The sequence below is a fragment of the Pongo abelii genome, chromosome 5 (genome assembly GCF_028885655.2).
Source record: "Pongo abelii isolate AG06213 chromosome 5, NHGRI_mPonAbe1-v2.0_pri, whole genome shotgun sequence".
Taxonomy (NCBI): domain Eukaryota; kingdom Metazoa; phylum Chordata; class Mammalia; order Primates; family Hominidae; genus Pongo; species Pongo abelii.
Window position 1 is genome coordinate 124,163,403 of NC_071990.2, and position 19,478 is coordinate 124,182,880.

General features: G+C 40.4%; 2 protein-coding genes across 8 annotated transcripts in view; both read left to right on the plus strand.

Moving 5' to 3' along the window:
* The first annotated feature begins 206 nt into the window (after window positions 1-206).
* FABP7 (fatty acid binding protein 7) lies at window positions 207-4,644 on the plus strand. 2 transcript variants are annotated; one of them, XM_002817316.6, is made up of 4 exons: window positions 214-475; window positions 898-1,070; window positions 1,704-1,805; window positions 4,280-4,644. In XM_002817316.6, exons 1-4 carry the CDS (start codon window positions 403-405, stop codon window positions 4,328-4,330), a joined length of 399 nt encoding a protein of 132 aa, XP_002817362.2. In that variant the 5' UTR covers window positions 214-402; the 3' UTR covers window positions 4,331-4,644. The 2 variants fall into 2 exon arrangements, with proteins under 2 accessions (XP_009240479.2, XP_002817362.2); XM_009242204.4 differs by lacking the exon at window positions 4,280-4,644 and having other exon boundaries at window positions 207-475; window positions 1,704-2,153.
* A 4,985-nt stretch (window positions 4,645-9,629) lies between these two features.
* Window positions 9,630-19,478, plus strand: part of SMPDL3A (sphingomyelin phosphodiesterase acid like 3A) — a 30,618-nt gene continuing 20,769 nt past the window's right edge. The window contains exons 1-3 of one of the 6 annotated variants that reach the window (XM_002817317.6): window positions 9,630-9,973; window positions 16,160-16,373; window positions 17,306-17,450. In XM_002817317.6, coding sequence (XP_002817363.1) covers window positions 9,862-9,973; window positions 16,160-16,373; window positions 17,306-17,450 — 471 coding nt within the window. In that variant the 5' untranslated portion in view covers window positions 9,630-9,861. The other 5 variants (XM_054558112.2, XM_054558114.2, XM_054558113.2 and 2 more) reach the window with 5 other exon arrangements.

A 19,478-nucleotide genomic window follows, 5' to 3' on the forward strand; every position in this document is an offset into this window, starting at 1 on the left:
CAAGTTTTTTCTCACTGAACCTGAAAGCCCTTCTCTCATTTTCCCGTTCCCTGCCTCCAGCCCCATTGAATCCCTGCCGAGCTTTCTCAGGCATAAGGGCTGTAGTGTGAGGATCGGGAGGAACTCGACCTACTCCGCTAACCCAGTGGCCTGAGCCAATCACAAAGAGGATTGGAGCCTCACTCGAGTGCTCCTTCCCTTCTCCTCTCTCTGTGACAGCCTCTTGGAAAGAGGGACATTGGAGGGGTGTGTTTGCAATTTAAATCATTGGATTTTTGCCCACCCTCTTTCCAAATAAGAAGGCAGGAGCTGCTTGCTGATGTGTAAAGGGTCTTCTGAGCTGCAGTGGCAATTAGACCAGAAGATCCTTGCTCCTGTCTCTAAAGAGGGGAAAGGGTAAGGATGGTGGAGGCTTTCTGTGCTACCTGGAAGCTGACCGACAGTCAGAACTTTGATGAGTACATGAAGGCTCTAGGTAGGTTACAATAAGACCGGCTGTCTCTTCTTAACGTGCAGCTTTAGATATTTGCAGATTCCATTTTTCACTCATCAGGTCAGCAAGAGGCAAAGACAGATCACATTGTCCTGATCAGATGCTAGGCTATGCATTTTCCACTGAATGGATTTTTAATGTGGCACTTGCTTGCCTTCTTACCCAGGGCTAATAAAAACAGAACATTTGCTATTCTGTGGAGAATATGAAGCTTCTCTGACTTTTTTGGTTTTCTTCTGCATCCACTTATTATCACAGTAGTGTTTTACATGATTAATGGGCTAATCATGTTCTAATGAAACTTACACTTTAGAACCTGGATTCCAGAATCAGAAAGCAGACTCTTGCTTTGTGAGTTATTTTGGAAGTTGCTGCAGACTGTACTGTTTCCTTTGCTATTATAGGCGTGGGCTTTGCCACTAGGCAGGTGGGAAATGTGACCAAACCAACAGTAATTATCAGTCAAGAAGGAGACAAAGTGGTCATCAGGACTCTCAGCACATTCAAGAACACGGAGATTAGTTTCCACCTGGGAGAAGAGTTTGATGAAACCACTGCAGACGATAGAAACTGTAAGGTGAGAAACTGCTTCTTCTCTAGAGTGGGGATGGGGAGGGGAGAATAAAGATAAAGATTTCCAATGCATGTTTTTTTTTAAGATGTTGGAAAGTGTAGAATATTTTCAGCATTTCAATCCAAGGAGCAATACACCAAAATTAGTTTAGTGTGCATATGTTATATTTTGAACAGTGGGTACTTGCTATAGCATAAATCTCAATTGTATTTGTCTCTTACCATATACTGTTCACATTTTATATCAAACTTGTATTTCAGAAAATATTTAATAAGATTTGTTTGAAAGAGAGATTGCATTTTAATTCCCCAGGTTGCCTCAGATTGACTAAATAGACAGTTTGCCTCATTCTAAGGCTTTGTTTAGAGGGACGACTAGCTGCAAAGCACTAGTTTAGGATTTTTGTTTTTAATATATTAAATTTTTGTATTTAGATGTATACTTTTTAATCAAATTATGAATTATTCAAATTTACATAATAGAAAATCTAGAAGTAATAGAAATAACAATAAGATAATTAATTGATCATGATTTATTCAATTATACAACTCTTTCAAAAATCACATCATTTGTTTTTGGTATCAGAAATCTGAATTGTATTTATTGCTATGTTCTGCATTTTGTTGTTGGTCTCAGTCTGTTGTTAGCCTGGATGGAGACAAACTTGTTCACATACAGAAATGGGATGGCAAAGAAACAAATTTTGTAAGAGAAATTAAGGATGGCAAAATGGTTATGGTAAGTAATGACAATTCTCTTTTCTTCCTTGTTTTTTGCTCCTCTCCCCACACCTCTCACCTCCTTCCTTCTTCTTCCCTCCCCCTTCCATTCTTCCTCCTTCCTTCCTTCTTTAATAATACATCACTGGCAAGGTTCTTTAACTATATGTAAAACAGGGGAAACAAAAAGATCCTAGTTAATTGTCTTCTTCAGCTCAACTTCTTTGATTGCAGAAAAAGAGAAAAATTCATGTGTAGTTAAAAAAATAAAAGTTGCCACTGATTTGCCTAAAACTGTGTCAAAAGATTTTTTGTAGGATAACTATGGATGTCTCACAAATAAAATTTAATATAAAGCCCATAATCACTGAAATATATAAAAATAATTGCTATTATAAGAGAATCTCAGACAGATGACTTTATAGCTCCTGTAATAAGAGATCTTTAAACAGTTTATATTTTAATTTATAAAGTTACACAAGTTCAGGGCAGATAATTTACAATATAACAGAAAAGTATAACCAAAAAATTAAAATCCCCTCTGATTTCTTATCAGAGATAACCTTTTCTTTTTTGAGATGAAGTCTTGCTGTGTCACCCAGACTGGAGTGCAGGGGTGCAATCTTGGCTCACTGCAACCTCTGCTTCATGGGCTCAAGTGATTCTACAACCTCAGCCTCCTGAGTAGCTGGGACTACAGGTGCAAGCCACCAACACCGGGCTAATTTTTTTGTATTTTTGTAGAGACGGGGTTTCGCCATGTTGCCCAGGCTGGTCTACAGCTCTTGAGCTCAAAGTGATGCTCCTGCCTCCTGCCTTGGCCTCCCAGAGTGCTGGGATTACAGGCCTGAGCCAAGGCTCCCAGCCCCCAAAGAGAACCATTTTGATGTTACTTCTTTCCAGTTTTTTTCTCGAATACATAATATGCCTTTTAAACATATATATTCAATACTAGGTAGCCATGAAAAATATTTTTTTCAATCAGCCTCTTCTTACTTACTAGGAATTATCTGATTTATTAGTGTCCTAAGGCTGCCACAACAAAGTACCACAAACTTGGTGGCTTAAAACAACAGAAATGAATTTTCTCAGTTCTGAAGGCTAGATGCCTGAAATCAAGGCGACCCTAGTGCCGCTGTCCTTCTCCGGGCCCCCTCCCTTGCTTCTTCCTACTTCCCGGATGGCTCCTGGCAATCATTGAGGTTGTTGGGCTTACATTTGTATCACTCTGATCCATTTCTGACTCCCCCTTTACAAGACTTTTCCCCCTGTCTGTTTTTGTCCTAAATTGATCAAATATAAAATAATTAACAAATAATTTCTCTAATGATGGAGTAGTATCACAAACTAGGAGAAATATTATGCCTTGATCAAGCCTTCCTCAGACACTTTTTATGTGACCTGCAATGGTATATTGATGATACTGACATAAGTGGGCAGGCTCATTCAATTTTGGAGGAGGGTGTGAGAATGCTTTACATAGTCCTTGTAAGATGACAGCAGAGAAAGTTTTGTTGTTTAAGAATGGGGACTCATGTTTCCTTCTCCCCTTGACTACTGCAATCAGCACTGTTCTACACTGAGATATGCATGTTTCTGTGGAGATGGAAGTGGGGAGCAGAGGGACAGTTTTCCTTTCATGTTAAAGGATATTTGCTCACATTTTTTTTGGCAACAATCAATAAAAGAAAGGACTCATTTCTAAAAGATTCGCTCTGAAGTTCTCCTTTATGCTTTTACCTCCATTTTTTTCATGCATGACCATGATCAGGCAAGACTGAGTTCAAAAAGGAAGATTAAAGCAATAGACTACAAGGATATACTATACTCCTGAACATCACATCAATACATGAAAACGATGACCACCAAAACCCCCTAAGTTCTGTAAAGTGGTTTTATAATAACTCTTCAAGTTAGATTTGACATTAGAGTAATAGAGCTGATGTTCTACATCCTATCCACCTACCTACCTGGGTTCACTTAGGCTAAACCATGACAACCAAAGCAAGGAGAACATTTGTACCTTTACATGTTCCTCGTGATTTTGGAACAAGTCATTCCAAATACCATCAGCTCAAATGATTGAATTTTCTAATGACTATTCAAAATTTATCTAGGTTAAGAATTGAAAACTGTTATGTAAACCTATTATACAACTCATTCACTTTTAAAGCAGACAGCTGAGAAAACAACATAGACACTCCATTTCTCACACCTGATCTGCTCAATTACCCTGATAATTTAAGGCTAAAGAAATTCTTTTGACTTGAATCTAAATTGCTAATCCTAGTTTTTGCTTCATTCTCATTTCAGAGACATAAACTGTATATCAATATAGGTTCTCTTTTCAAGATGTGAAATGCTTATGCAGCATTTAATGTTTGTAAATGTCATTCTTTTGCATAATACTTAGATCACATATATGATGGTCTTTAAAATTCAGTGACTGACGTTCCTGTATAAAAAGATTTGATTATTTTTTGAACCTTGCAGACCCTTACTTTTGGTGATGTGGTTGCTGTTCGCCACTATGAGAAGGCATAAAAATGTTCCAGGTCTGGGCTTGGAAGAGCTCTTCAGTTTTTCTGTTTCCTCAAGTCTCAGTGCTATCCTATTACAGCATGGCTGATCATTAATTAGAAGGTTACCCTTGGTGTGGAGGTGGAAAATGGTGATTTAAAAGCTTGTTACTCCAAGCAACTAGCCCAATTTTAATCTGAAAATTTATCATGTTTTATAATTTGAATTAAAGTTTTGTCCCCCCCATTTTTTTAATAAACAAGTGAATACATTTTATAATTTCTTTTGGAATGTAAATCAAATTTGAATAAAAATCTTACATGTGAAATTTTGTTGTTGTTTCTAATATCATTAATCTGGCTAAGAATTCTATATTAGACAATTTTAAGTAAAATAGTCACTCTTATAGCATAAAGGAAGGCTGAAAAAGCTAGCATTTTGTTTAAAATACTAATTTAAAAAATAAGCAAATGCCTTAGAAAATACAGAAATGCCACAGTTTTGGTTGAGCCTTCCATGAAGAATCTGTGATGGTAAAACTCATTTGGCCAGGACCCAGAGAAGCCTTGTATAGTGGGTTGGGCTACGGAAGTGGTGTCGTTTTTTTTCTTTTTTTGAGACAAAGTTTCACTCTTGTTGCCCAGGATGGAGTGCAGTGGTACGAACTCCGCCTCCCGGGTTCAAGCGATTCTCCTGCCTCAGCCTCCTGAGTAGCTGGGATTACAGGTGCCCGCCACCACGCCTGGCTAATTTTTGTATTTTTAGTAGAGACGGGGTTTCACCGTGTTGACCAGGCTGGTCTTGAACTTCTGACCTCAGGTGATCCACCCGCCTCGGCCTCCCAAAGTGCTGCGATTACAGGCATAAGCCACCGCACTCGGTGGAAGTAGTGTCTTTAGAAGAAACAGTTTGAAGAAACAAAATGGTGTATATCAAAATATCTTGTTAAACGGTAAATATAATCAAAATACCATGTAATCAAAATTTCTTATTGAAAGGCAACAGAGAAAAGGAGTGAATTTTATCCTGGATTATAAAAAATGTTTCTCCAGACAACTAAACTGAGTTGGATAAAGTCAATGAGAGTGCAAATGGAGTGCTGCGCATAAAGACACTCAAAATTTCAGGGTGGTGGGGCGGGGTGGGGAGAAGAAAGGGAAGGTGATTGAGTTGACCAAACCAAATTAAATACCTGTTTGTGTCTGGCTGGGGTCTGAATTTGTGAAATACAAACAAACAAATATTATTACATATTTCATCATTTACAAAATGCTTTTTATACATTTTCTCAACCATACAATGTTTAGCAAGAAGGCAGGTATTATTTTTACTTTACCAACAAGGAAATTGAAGGTTAGATTTGCATGTCCAAGTTCTCATGAGTAGTAAATAATATTGAGAGCTGGAAATCTTGCAATATTTCTCTTTATTTCCTCTCCAAAATTAATATTTCAGCTAACTTTTCTTCTGAAACAAAAACACAAGATTTTATTCTCCCGATCATTCCTTTTGTTTGTTAGCCTCTTGGGAGGCTAGGGAGGTAAATATATTTCAGCACTTATATGTAATACTGTATTCATTTTTAATCAGCCCAGTGTTTTCAGTAAGTTTTTATAAATTAATTCAAAGTTCAGTTAACTGGCCGGGCATGGTGGCTCACACCTGTAATCCCAGCACCAGCACTTTGGGAGGCCGAGGCAGGTGGATCACGTGAGGCCAAGAGTTCAAGACCAGCCTGGCCAACATGGCGAAACCCTGTCTCTACTAAAAATACAAAAATTAGCCAGGTGTGATGGTGCATTTCTGTAATCCCAGCTACTCAGGAGGCTGAGTTACAAGCATTACTTGAGCCGGGAGGTGGAGGTTAAAGTGAGGCAAGACTGTGTCATTGCACTACAGCCTGGGTGACAGAGAGAGACTCTGTCTCAAAAGAAAAAAAAAATGTTCAATTAACTTACAGCTATAAGTATGAGAAAATTTTCCTTTTTTTTTTTTCCTAAGAGATGGGGTCTTGCTTATTTGCCCAATCTAGTCTCTAACTCCTGTGCTCAAGCAATCCTCCTACTTCAGCCTCCTGAATAGCTGGGACTACTGGCACATACCACTGCACTCAGTTTACCTGTCTTTAAAAGCATGAAACAGAACATGAACAGGTTGTTGGCTCCAACTGTTCTGACAGCCACCATCTCTGCTTCTAGTGGAGGGCTGCTTAACAACTGGATTTCAGCCTACACTCTACCAGAAGCCCAGATTCTGGCCTCTCTCTTATTAAAGATACAAAGCCAAAGATAGATTTATCTTTAGCTCATTAAAATGAAGCCAAATAACACCGGCACCAGTTTCCATAACAACTGTCTCCCAGAGTGAAGAATGAGAAGGTTTTTGGGTGGCCTAAATGGGAAACAAAGATGCAATGGTCTGAAAGATCAAGGGTTGCAGTGGTAGAACAAATGATTTTAAGAGGGAAGATAATTAACATGTTTGCTTCCTAAATTTTTCTGGGTAGTCGCAAATCATCTTTCTTCAAACCAAATTCTATTTCACACTGTCAATCTGTCAATGCACTAACTTTTCTGGTTTGCCACCTTTGTTTTGTTTCTTAACATAGTTAAGAAACATAATTAAAGGAAAGGAAAAATGACCAAGACCAAAGGCAATTTGACCAACAGGCCCTGGAAGAACATTTCTGAAATGATACAAAGGTCTCAATGATACAAACTAAGCTAAGGCTGTCTTGTGAAGCTTCTGCTCGTCTTTCATGTGATTTCCCTCACCCAGATACACACACTCACGATGACATATTTGTACACCTGGAACATGGAGACCTACAAATATATGCCCATGGTTGAGATATACCTGTAGAGATGTTGGGGCACTGTAGTTTTTTGCTTCTTAGTGAGTATTAAGGAAAAAAAAAGAAAGTGGAGTGAGTAGAAAGAAGGATGGTGTTTCTACCCACTAATTTTAATATACTGTACTTTTTAGGATTTCAAACATTTCTTAAGTTTCTAAATGTGTATGCCTTGTTTCACGCTTACTGAAAAACTATTTTGCAACCAGCTACTTCCAGTAAAGTATATTGAAATTGGAAAAAAAAAAAAAAGGAGTGAAAAGAGCTATTTTTATAATTTATCCTTTTCCTAGCTTTAAATGTTTGGACTAAAAACTTCTAAGTTGTTTTGTTAATCCTTACAGTTGTTTCCTCTCACCAGCTCACCATTTTTTTCTGGCTCCATTTTCTCCCATACTCTAGAGGTTGTGAACTGAGAAACTCCAGGGACCATCTTGTACACCACTGGAATGCACTTTGGTTCTTGCAAGCTTTTGAATCATCCAAAAGCTGAAGCAGGACTTGGGCTGCCCTGGCAGGACTTGAAACTGTAAAACAAAAATACCTGAGACAGGTCTCAATCAATTTAGAAAGTTTATTTTGCCAAGGTTAAGGATGGGCCAGTGACACAGCCTCAGGAGGTCCTGACATGTGCCCAAGGTGGTCAGGGTACAGCTTGCTTTTATATATTTTAGGGAGACATAATACAGCAATCAATACATGTAAGATTTTACATTGGTTTGATCTAGACAGGCAGGACAACCTTAAGCTGGGCGGCGGGTGGGTGTTGCCAGATCATAGGTAGATTTAAACATGTCCTGATTGGCAATTGGTTGATTGAAAAAGTTATTATCAATAGAAAGGATGTCTGGGTTATGAGAAGGGGTTGTTAGACCTAGATTTTATCACACAGATGAAACCTCCACGTAGCAGGCTTTAGAGAAAACAGACCTTAAATGTTTCTTATCAGACTCAAGGTCTGTGTTGATGTTAATTACACATGTCCAACCCCCCCCCCCCATCCCCCTTTTCATGGCCTGAACCAGTCTTTTAGGTTAAATTTTAGAGTGCCCTGACTGGGGAAAGAGTCCATTCAGATGGTCGCCCATTCAGATGGTTGTGGGGGGCCTTCAAATTTTATTTTTGGTTTACAAAACAGAAAATGGAAGCACCTTGCTTCCCACTTCAAAGCCCCTTTCATGACACACACTCCCATTAAATTACATGGGATACAAAACAAAGCTTTCTATGCTGGGAAAGAAATACACTCTACAACATCTTTTTTGAGGTTAGTAATTATGGAAAGCATTTTCTTCTGCAAAGGAATTCCACGCCCTATAAATTTAAATTATTAGCTTGTCATCTCCAAGAGATCAGCATCCTCATAAATGGTGAGAGAAGGAACACAGAATACAGGATCCAGCACAGTTTCGGGATTCTGGCTTCTTTGCCAGACTTATCTTTGCTTACTTCTTTGTACAGACTTAATTCTTTGCCAGAAGTATATTCAAAAAAGTTCCGTGGAAGCATCAAATCAACCACCTCTACTTATGATTTCCATGCATCTCTGGAATGCATAAAGCATGATTTCAGAACATGTTATAATTCTAAGACCCTTCTCTTCCCGGCAGTTTAAAAAAAACAAAAAACAAAACGTGATACCTTTGAGCATTGGTTTTCAAACATCACAATCACTTTAACATGACCTGAAATGCTTGTGAAAACACAAAATGCTGGGCTCCAGCAGGTTTCTGACTCAACAGGTCTAGGGTGGTGCCTGGGAATTTGCATTTCTAACTAGAGTTCCCAGGTGGTGCTAATGTTCCCAGTCCAGAGACGACAATTCGAGATCCACTGCGGTATCCAGAGCTTTTGCTGATTTCCTTCAAATCATGATACTTCAGGGCTCTCTCTGCATCACCTCAACTGAGGAGCCCTACCCATTAAAGCTGGGTAGGTTGGCCCAAGAATGGAACCGGGATCGTTGAGATTTCAGCACCCCAGCATTTTTTAGTGACTGAAATAATGAAAATTCTGATCAGGCTCCTGCTTGCTTGCACATTTTAACCACTGGCTTTTTGCCCAATATTCTCCTTGTTTCCACAATATAATTATGAACTGCTGATGTACTGCTTCCTCGTCTAGAACAAAGAGGTAACTTCAGGGTCACAAAAATGTTTGCAGAAGGGATGAATACATCCAAGGGCTTTGCAACCAGCTGCGGATGCCTGGACGTCTAATTGCTCAAAGGTGTTATCTGAGACTGAAGAAACAGAATTTTCCCCTGGATTCTTTGAAACTCCCCCTCTCTTATTCTCTAGCAGAATAAAAACTCTCTGCTTTTTCCTTTTTACACACGGATTTGAGAGATCTTGTTCTCCCTCCTTCTGGCTTTTACCAAATTGAATGTCTTTCTCTATCCCCAAGCACCAGTATGTCAGTGTTTGACATCAACTGCACCACTAATACACGAGCCGGAATCTGAGCTTCTACAAGTACATTCCTTCCTAGGCCAAACACTGACGCTAAGAAATACGAGAACAGATCATCGCTAAACAGCAGCTGAAGGTCAGGCGAACTGACTCGCGCGCAATCTGCCTTTGCACGTGATCAGCCGGGCGTCTACACCCGCAGCCGTCTTCTGCCTCCGCCTCACCCTCAGGCCTGACGGTCCGTGTGGAGCTGCGGGACAGCCCGAGGCTCCGGGTCAGCCCCGCGGCCCTCCATGGCGCTGCTGCGCGCCCTCGTCTGCTGCCTGCTGACTGCCTGGCACTGCCGCTCCGGCCTCGGGCTGCCCGTGGCGCCCGCAGGCGGCAGGAATCCTCCTCCGGCGATAGGTGAGTTGTCCGCGACCCTTCTCTTCCCAGCCGGGGCAGAGAGCGCGGAGCGGCGGCGCCTGCGCATAGCAGGAGAAAGTGCGTGGGGGCAGCTGCCCCCGGCAGAGGCTCGGGCTAGCGGGGCACCTGACGCGTCCGGCGTTGACTACGGCTGCTGGGCGCGGGGAGGGCGACCAAGGGACTACAGCGTCAGGGCGTCCAGCCGGGAGGCCGGGGCTGGGCGGGGGAAATGCCCTCGCCGGTGGGGGCGCTCCAAGGGCGCGTCAGCCGGATTTCGCCAGCCTGGCTTTTGTTTACATCCTGCATCTCAGTTGTTTTGCTCCTTGGGGAAGGAAGGAAAAGCTGCGGGACTCAAGGGAAGAGGAAGCTGGGAGTCCGATGTCCAGCACAGCAAGAGGCCCCTAATCGGTCCTGAATGGAGGGGGACTGCAGTTTCGCCCTCAGCTCAGAGATGTAAATTTCAGCGTGACTCAGACTATCTTCTGTCTTGCTCGACCGAGGTCGGTGGCTTTCTCTGCCACTCACCCAGCCAGAGCGCGAAAGCACCCTCAGGTAGACTCACCCCTTAGTCTACCGTGGAACTCACGGGGACTTCATTTCACCTGGATGTCCACTAGGCTTCTTGCGGGCGGGACCCATTTTATTCATTCCCAACACTTAACAGAGTGCCCGTTACAGTAGTGATTCTCTAAGTGTGCCCTGGACCGGGGTGGCAGCAGCCGCCGCACCTGAAATTGTTAGCGTTGCAGATTTCCAGCCCATCCCAGACCTACTGAATCTGAAACGCCGGCTTTGGGGTTCCACAGTATGCAGTTTAACCCACCCTCCGCATGATTCCGTTCGGCTAAGTTTGAGACTCACTGATCCAGAATAGATACATTTTGGTGGGAGATTGTACAATGCCATCTGAGCCTCCAGTTTCAAAAATCAAGGTGCCCCCACCTCCTCAACTCCCTTTAAAAATAATTGCACTCTTAAGAGGAAAAACAAAATTAGAGAAGTGGGGTTCTGTTTTCTTTTGGGGGAGAGTTGTCCCTGAGACTCGGTAGCAGCACCTAGTGCTGAAACCTCTTTCGCTCCCTCTGTGCTTTCTCAGGACTTGGGAACGCTCTAGGGCAAATATCTTCTCTTTGAAGGCCAAGTCCTCACGACTCAGCTGTCAGGTCTGAAGCAAAAACTGTAAATCTGGTTTCCGAACTGTGGCAAATGTCAGTCATTACAAGAAATTTCCCCAAAATGTTTATGTATACTGGTTTCTGCTTTTATTACAGCTTAGCTTGTGTTCCTTTAATTATGTGACCGGTTAGGGTTTTGAAATAAAATGTCTCAGGTTGCTTGAGGCCACACAGTGGCAAATTCACCTGTGTTTTAAAGAGGCCTCAATGAGCGCTTTCTGGGGACTCTGAGTCTTCACACCTCCTATTTGGTTGGGAAACTGCAAGGTTGAATCCCCTCCTACTAAAGGGGAAGGAAGAGGGGTTACTGGAGTTCAATGGTCTGAAGCGTTACTGGAGTCACTGGAGTTCAAAGGTCTGAAGTGTTACTGGAGTTCAAAGGTCTGAAGTGTTCACTCAGCAGTTTCACAATTCTCCTTGTTTGTAATATTTTGCATATTTTCCACTTGATGTGACAACTCCCCTGCCTCCTCCTCTCAGCCCCAAATGCTTGGACTTCCTTTCAGCATCCACCCTGCCTGGCTACTGCTTTCTTGTTTTGTGTTTTTGCGTTTACATTCCCAGTCTTAGTTTTCTGCCTTGTCAAGTCCTGGTGCTCGGACGACAAAAGTCCTAAGAAGCTTCACCTGTGTGTTTTTGGCTACAGTTCTTTGGATTTAGTAGGCTGGGACTGGCTTGTGTATTGGTACTGTTAAAGCAAACTAAATATGGCCTGAGAAGGACTCCTTACTTGTATATTTGAATCCTTGTGAATGAACTGTAACCTAGCTTAATAGTCAGATGAAACTGAAAACTTAAGAGTATGCACCGGTAACAATAGCTAAGTTTGGCCAATCTCAGCAGCCATACTTCAACCGTTCATATACTGCTGAGTGTTCAAACTGCGTTCAAATAAAGCATAAGGCGAGCTGAATTATGTCTGAACTATGGTTCATTGGATTCTTGAGGAGAAGTTATAAAGTCTTTTGGATTAAAAGATTTTCTGGTATAATTTTGAGCGTTTTTCTAGATATATTGAACACACACATATTTTTGGAAATTTTTTTAAAAATTTTTTTTTTATTTTGAGACGGAATCTCGCTCTGTCACCCAGGCTGGAGTGCAGTGGGGCTATCTCGGCTCACTGCAAACTCCGCCTCCCGGGTTCACGCCATTCTCCTGTCTCAGCCTCCTGAGTAGCTGGGACTACAGGCGCCCGCCACCACGCCCGGCTAATTTTTTGTATTTTTAGTAGAGACGGGGTTTCAGCGTGTTAGCCAGGATGGTTTCAATCTCCTGACCTCGTGATCTGCCCACCTCAGCCTCCCAAAGTGCTGGGATTACAGGCGTGAGCCACCGCACCCGACCTGGAAATCTTTTTAGAGATAGTCTGCAGAACAGGAAAACGTGGTGTAGTAAAAAGAAGTTTGGACTTTGAACTAGGAAACATGGATTAGAGTGTGGGCTCTGCCACAGGCCAGGCCTTAGAAACACATATGCGCACAGTTTAGTTAGGGGAGGGACATGAGGCTTCCAGATGTTCATTATTTGTGAGTCCCAGGTTAAGAACCTGTCAGAGCTCTGTTCTTGGCTTCTATTTAAAGACATCTTTCAGTGAATTTAAATGATTATCCCCTAATTTATCTGTCTGGCAATGCCATGCAGTAGAAAGATCACTAGACCGGAAGTCTGAAGAGACTGGTTCCAGTTAAGCTTTCATTACTGAGTCGTCTGTGATCTTGAGGATATCATGAAATTTGCCTAAATGTCATCATATATAAATTAAAGAATGTTTGTTGAAGGGCTACTATAAGTCATGCATATTCTAGATGCTGGTGATATAAATCTAGGTACTAAATTATATCAGAGGGGTGTACTCTTAATGCGTTTCAGGTTTGGGTTTACTGAAACAGATGCTGAATATGTTTATAGTCTCTTTTCCCCTAATCTTCACAGTATCTCGTTTGTAGATATTGTTGTTATCTGTTTTCTTTCTTCTTCTTCTTCCTTTTTTTTTTTAAGAGACAGGGTCTCTGTCACCCAGGCTGGAGTGCCTTGGCCCAATCTTGGCTCACTGCAGCCTCAATCTCCCTGGCTCAAGAGATCCTTCCTAAGTTTTGTATTTTTCGTAGGCATGGGGTTTCACCATGTTGCCTAGGCTGGTCTCAAAATCCCGAGCTCAAGTGATCCTCCTGCCTCAGCCTCCCAAAGTGCTGAGATTACAGGCATGAGTGCCCAGTATCATTATCTGTTTTCATGTGAGGCAAGTGAGACTGGAGATATTTGAACGTGAAAACACAGAGAGGATTTGTATGTGGATAAGGGCAATGTGGACTCTGGAGTCAGATTTCCTGAATTCAGTTTAGCCCTGTTGCAGATGATAGTTTAGCTCTGTTGCAGATGATGCATGTAACTTGAATTTAATCTCTGTGTGCTTCAGTTTCTTATCTGTAAAATGGAGTATACATAATAATGAGCTCATACATGTGAAGCATAAAAAATAGTACTAAACATGTAATAAGTACTTGAATTTTAAGTATTACTTGGAAATGGGGTTTGAAGTTAAAAAAATAACAGTAAAACTAACATTGAGCTTACTTGGTTCCATACACCTTCTAAGGGCTTTACTTCTACTAAGTCACTTAACCCTCACAGTAGGCACTATTATTATTCCCATTTCATCAATGAAATAGGCCAAGATCACACAGCAAGATTAGTAGGTGGTGGAGCTTGGGTTGGAAAGTCAAACAGTCTGACTCTGGCCTCCACTCTTAACCACGACACTGTATTGTTTCATGTTCGTTTACTATACCCTTAAATTCTCGAAATAATACAAATACATGTTCACATTAAAACGATTCTCTGGGATGACTCTGAGCTATTTGCCATCTTTATACTTTTTGTGCTGGGTAAAGTATATCTAAGATGGAAATAAAGATTGGGGTATTTTCTGCATTATGGAATAAAATAAAATTGCTTTTGGCAGATGTTTTCAAATAGTGACTAAGTGCCAAGTAATTGACCGTACTACTACTTTCTTCTGGATCTTTTGTCTACCATTTCTTAGTTGTGAACATAAATGTGTTATGAAATTATAATGACTACTATGTTGGGAGGAAACAACAACCACAAGATAACTCGCCCCTTTCACCTTAACTTATCAACTGTTTCACCTTATCCCAGCTTTGGGTTTTATTCAGTTGTAACATATTGGTAGAGTTTAAAGTTTGCATCCTACCTGTTTGCTCTGTGCTTCTGGTGTAGTACATGCTACTTTGTCACTTCTGATGTGTTTCTAGTCATAATCAGAGTAAACACAAAAACTCAAAAGTGTGGAAAAAAATCTCTATTAAAACAATTTGAACATGGTCTATAAGGATCATTGAATACATATATAAATGATGTATAAACAAACTTGGAAGCCCTTCAGTATGGGAGTTCAAATTTATTAGCTGTGTATACTTTAACAAATTTTCTGTTTGACCCAGCACTGGTTTTTCAATTCTAAAATGAGAACTATAATTCCTAGTTCAGAGAGTAGTTTTGAGAATCAAATGACATAGTATATTTAAATTGCTTATCACAGTGCCTGGCACATAGCAAATACTTAATAAAGAGAGATACCGCTGTGATTATTTGTTCTAGTATTACCTTCAATAGAGGAAACTTTCTTGGCCGGGCGCGATGGCTCACGCCTGTAATCCCAGCACTTTGGGAGGCTGGGGCGGGCAAATCATGAGGTCAGGAAATCGAGACCGTCCTGGCTAACATGGTGAAACCCCGTCTCTACTAAAAATATAAAAAATTAGCTGGGTGTGGTGGCATGCACCTGTAATCCCAGCTACTCAGAAGGCTGAGGCAGAAGGATCGCTGGAACCCGGGAGGTGGAGGTGGCAGTGAGCCAAGATCACGCCATTGCACTCCAGCCCAGGAGACAGTGCGAGACTCTGTCTCAAAAAACACACACACACACACAAAACTTTCTTAAGATGATTTCCAAGTAAGGATGCTATCAAATGGGCTTGGCTGCTTCCTAAAAACCCAATGGAAGCATCCTTTTTAACAACTGCTTCCCTTAATATTATTAACTTTTTATATGAGTATATGATAGAAGATGTACCTCTATTAAATAACTTTTAAGAACCTTTGGGAATTCCTGTTTTTGGCTTAAAGCTTGTATTAGAGATTTATGTTCTTTGAATTAATGTTGAGAGGCAAGGTTTATGAGAAAGTAAGAGTGATATATAGTTCCTGGTTCTGCAGTCTGCTTACTCACTGTGTAACCCTAACAAACAACATCGTATTTATACGTCAATTTTTCTACAAGAAGAATGTAAATAATTTGTAAAATCTTAAATTCTTAAAGGAGACATGCTATTAAGACACAAGGTGATATCATCATTGGCCTCTCCGAAGAATATTTTCATACATTTTATTATGGAAACATAGCTTTGCTAAGTACTCTTTGTTAGGTTATCATGCTGATACTAATACTGAGCTCATCGGTTCTTTTTTTTTGAAACGGAGTCTTGCTCTGTCGCCCAGGCTGGAGTGCAGTGGCACAATCTCAGCTTACCACAACCTCTACCTCCTGGGTTGAAGTGATTCTCCTGCGTCAGCCTCTCAAGTAGCTGGGATTATAGGCGTGTGCCACCAGACTCGGCTAATTTTTTATATTTTTGGTAGAGATGGGGTTTCACCATGTTGGCCAGGCTGGTCTCGAACTCCTGACCTCAAGTGATCCACCTGCTTCAGCCTCCCAAATTGCTGGGATTACAGGCATGAGCCGCCGCGCCCGGCCTGAGCTCTTCAGTTCTGACACACTTTAGTAAATTGTTCCTACAGTTCCTTGAAGCTCATCTTCTCACAGAGAAGGATTGTATTTAACTTCAAGGCGTATGAACATTTAAATTATCAAGGCTTTCCTCCATCACAGGGAGGAACAACCGTCTCTAGTCTTAATATAAATATTTGTATGAGAATTCCAAAAGAGAACAAGTAGATTTATCTGCATTTTTTGTGTAATCAACAGGACAGTTTTGGCATGTGACTGACTTACACTTAGACCCTACTTACCACATCACAGATGACCACACAAAAGTGTGCGCTTCATCTAAAGGTGCAAATGCCTCCAACCCTGGCCCTTTTGGAGATGTTCTGTGTGATTCTCCATATCAACTTATTTTGTCAGCATTTGATTTTATTAAAAATTCTGGACAAGAAGCATCTTTCATGATATGGACAGGGTAAGTGATTATATAAGTACCATTAATTACTCAATATTTATTTACAGTGTCCTAAACTTCATAAGAGTGCTGAATTCCGTAAGATTAGTTACATTTTAAGAGTTATTTGAGTTAAAAAAACACTAGGTCAAACTAATCAACATTATTAGAGGTAAGAACAATTTTAGAAGTTTTTTTTATTTTGGAATACAGATTTCAGAAAGATGTCAGTGTTAACTAAGAGATGAATCCATAAACAGCACACTTGCTTCAATATCTTGAAGTGTTGATACTAGGTCTTCATGAAATTATCAAAGACGAAAGGCAATAAATGGAAGTTTACCTGTCATGACAATTTTGTAAAGCATCATCTTCTGGCAGTATAACTAACTGGTTCCCTTCATCATTATAGGGTGAAGAGGCCCATATTTCTTTACCTGGAATAATGACCATGGCTAATACTTGTAGAGTATTTACTTGGGGCTTGGCACTGTTTTAATTAACTTATACATTGTAACTTATTTAATTTTTACAATGGGTATTATTATTCCCATTTTACAGATGAGGAAATGAAGGCACTGAACATCTAAGTAACTTATGAGTATACACAGCTAGTAATTGGCAAAACTGGGATTTGAAATAGGCATTTGGGCTCTCGTTCAATTGGCATCTGCTTTTAATTATTGCAGTTTTTAGCCTCTTATAAATCTTCAGTCAGGTAGTGAAATAGGCTGGGATTTCCAGCTTATTTTTTGTATTATATTTTGTTAATTTTCTTTTATAGGATTATCTGTAGGGTAGAGGTAGGTGAAGAGTAGTCTATCAACTCTTTAGCTGTAATCTGCTGTTTTAAAATGGAAGTCTGCAATGATAGATATAGCAAGGCATCATGCATAAGTCTAGTAACTCTTCATGAAACTGATTTTGTTCTTTACAATCTGTCTCTTTTTCAGGGATAGCCCGCCTCATGTTCCTGTACCTGAACTCTCAACAGACACTGTTATAAATGTGATCACTAATATGACAACCACCATCCAGAGTCTCTTTCCAAATCTCCAGGTTTTCCCTGCACTGGGTAATCATGACTATTGGCCACAGGTAAATTTGATAGACTTTCAGAAATGCTTAAAGAATTTTTCCTATTAGTAGTGTCAAAATTGTGACAATAACTAGCTAGTGATAGGGCATGGGAATGGGTCTTATAGAGGGAGAATATGGTCTTAATCCTAATCATCAAGAAAGGCAAAGACAAGTACTTTGGGGACTGTAAAAGTATTCTTTTAATACTTCATGAGAAGTTATATCAATAGTGAGTTTTCAGAATAAAATTATCCAGTTTGTGGATTATTAATTTATGTTTTCCTTCATAATCTTCTTCAATTTCTCTTTTCTTTTGAGTAATGTTCTGGTTCATTTGCATGTCCATGACAAGGTTAGCAAGTAAGGTTAATATTGATAAATATTTACTTTTTCCAGAATTCTTATTAGGCCTACAAAGATGTGCATACCCTGATCTAAGCTAGATTGTAAATAAAAACAAAAACATTACAAATTACCATAAGAAGCAAAGAGGAAGGAGGTCCATGTTCAAGTCATAGTTTATCTAATTAAGACATGATTCAAGGCAGAAACCATGTTCGGAGCATTTAATGCCTGAGATACCCCTGGCTCCAACAGGTTTTTATTTGAGAACCAACCGGTGCATAACAGCAAGATAGCCATCCTGTTCACAGCATCGTATCGTAGTAGTGTAAAATCTTAGATTTGTACCCAGAGATTTTTGTTTAGTCCAGGGCTTGGCAATTGTCTCCTGTGGTACAAATTCAGCCTATTGCTTGTTTTTGTAAATAAAGTTTTATTGGAACACAGCTATGTTTCCATTCATTCTACGTTGCTTTTGATTGTTTCATGTTTCAGAATAGAGCAGTTGAAATGGATAGAAAAAGTTTGCTGACTCCTGGTCTAGACCTACCCTTCATTTTGTAGGTGAGAAAATGAAGGCTCAGAAATGTGAATTACTTGTCCAAGTGCTCAGAATCCCTTGGGAGCAGAGCCCATGCTCTAGATCTTTTTACCTCAGATCTGTGTTCACTTAAACCAACATCCTTTTGCACATCCCTTGCCTTGCCTGATTAACATACTCAGTATTTCCCAAACATATCTACTTTCACGCCTGTGTCCACATTTTTCTCTTTGCTTAGAATATCTTCCGTCTCATGTCAAATGAATGCTGAATGAGGGTTTTGATTATTTTTAGTTAATTGAACCTGAATACAGTAATTTTGATGAGTTGTATTCTAGAATAAGCTTAAGTTTCAAGTGACTTCTTGACCCTGGCCTACTATCTTGAGATGAGTAATATGTGAGTCTTTTTGAGTCAGCCTGTCAACGAGCATTTGTTCCTGTGGATGTGTTAGACCACATAGTGAAGAGGCTTGGGAACAAATGAGCCCCAGCAGCCCAAGGTCACACACATTGTGTTTATATGCCTTAGGTGGCAGGAAGACTGGAATATTGGAAAACACAGGAGTTCATAGTCACTAGAATGTACATCTTTAACCAGCCCTGCTTTCCGCTCCCTCCCTCCCCGCCACCACACCTCCCTCCCAGCCCTGCTTTTAATAGCTTGGCCAACTCGGGTGATTCACTTAACTTTGCTGATGCAGAGATCACTCATTTGTAAATAGAAGCTAGAAGTACCTACCTTTCAAAGCTTTTGTGAGCATTGGTGATATGAAAAAGGCATAGCTTACTATCTGGCACAGCATCAGCCCTCAGTAAGTGGGCTGGTGGTGATTGTCACATTAAGTGGTGACAAGGGGATACATGTTTGTAACTCCTTTGAGGATTTGTTTCATTTTATTTTTATCTCTGTCCTCTTTTTGTCAAGTCAGATCTTACAATTCAAAGACAGAAATGCTACCTAACTTCTATAACATATCCTGTTATATTAATATATACAGCTAGGGTAAATTGGGCAGCCTACATACCTTTAACAGTTAATTTTTTTTCTCTTTCTAGCTTATGATCTGATATCTAAAAATGTTCTTTCTGTTATTCTACTACCATCTTTCCACCTCACAGTTTCGGAAATGTCAAATGTAACATGAAAGCTCCGCAACAAAA

What these genes read in the sequence shown, in the direction of transcription:
- FABP7 (XM_009242204.4), top strand. Translation starts at nt 403, where the DNA reads ATGGTGGAGGCTTTCTGTGCTACCTGGAAGCTGACCGACAGTCAGAAC. An exon ending in TGAGTACATGAAGGCTCTAG is followed by an intron (nt 476 to 897) that starts GTAGGTTACAAT and finishes TTGCTATTATAG; the next exon opens with GCGTGGGCTTTGCCACTAGG. An exon ending in CAGACGATAGAAACTGTAAG is followed by an intron (nt 1,071 to 1,703) that starts GTGAGAAACTGC and finishes TGTTGGTCTCAG; the next exon opens with TCTGTTGTTAGCCTGGATGG.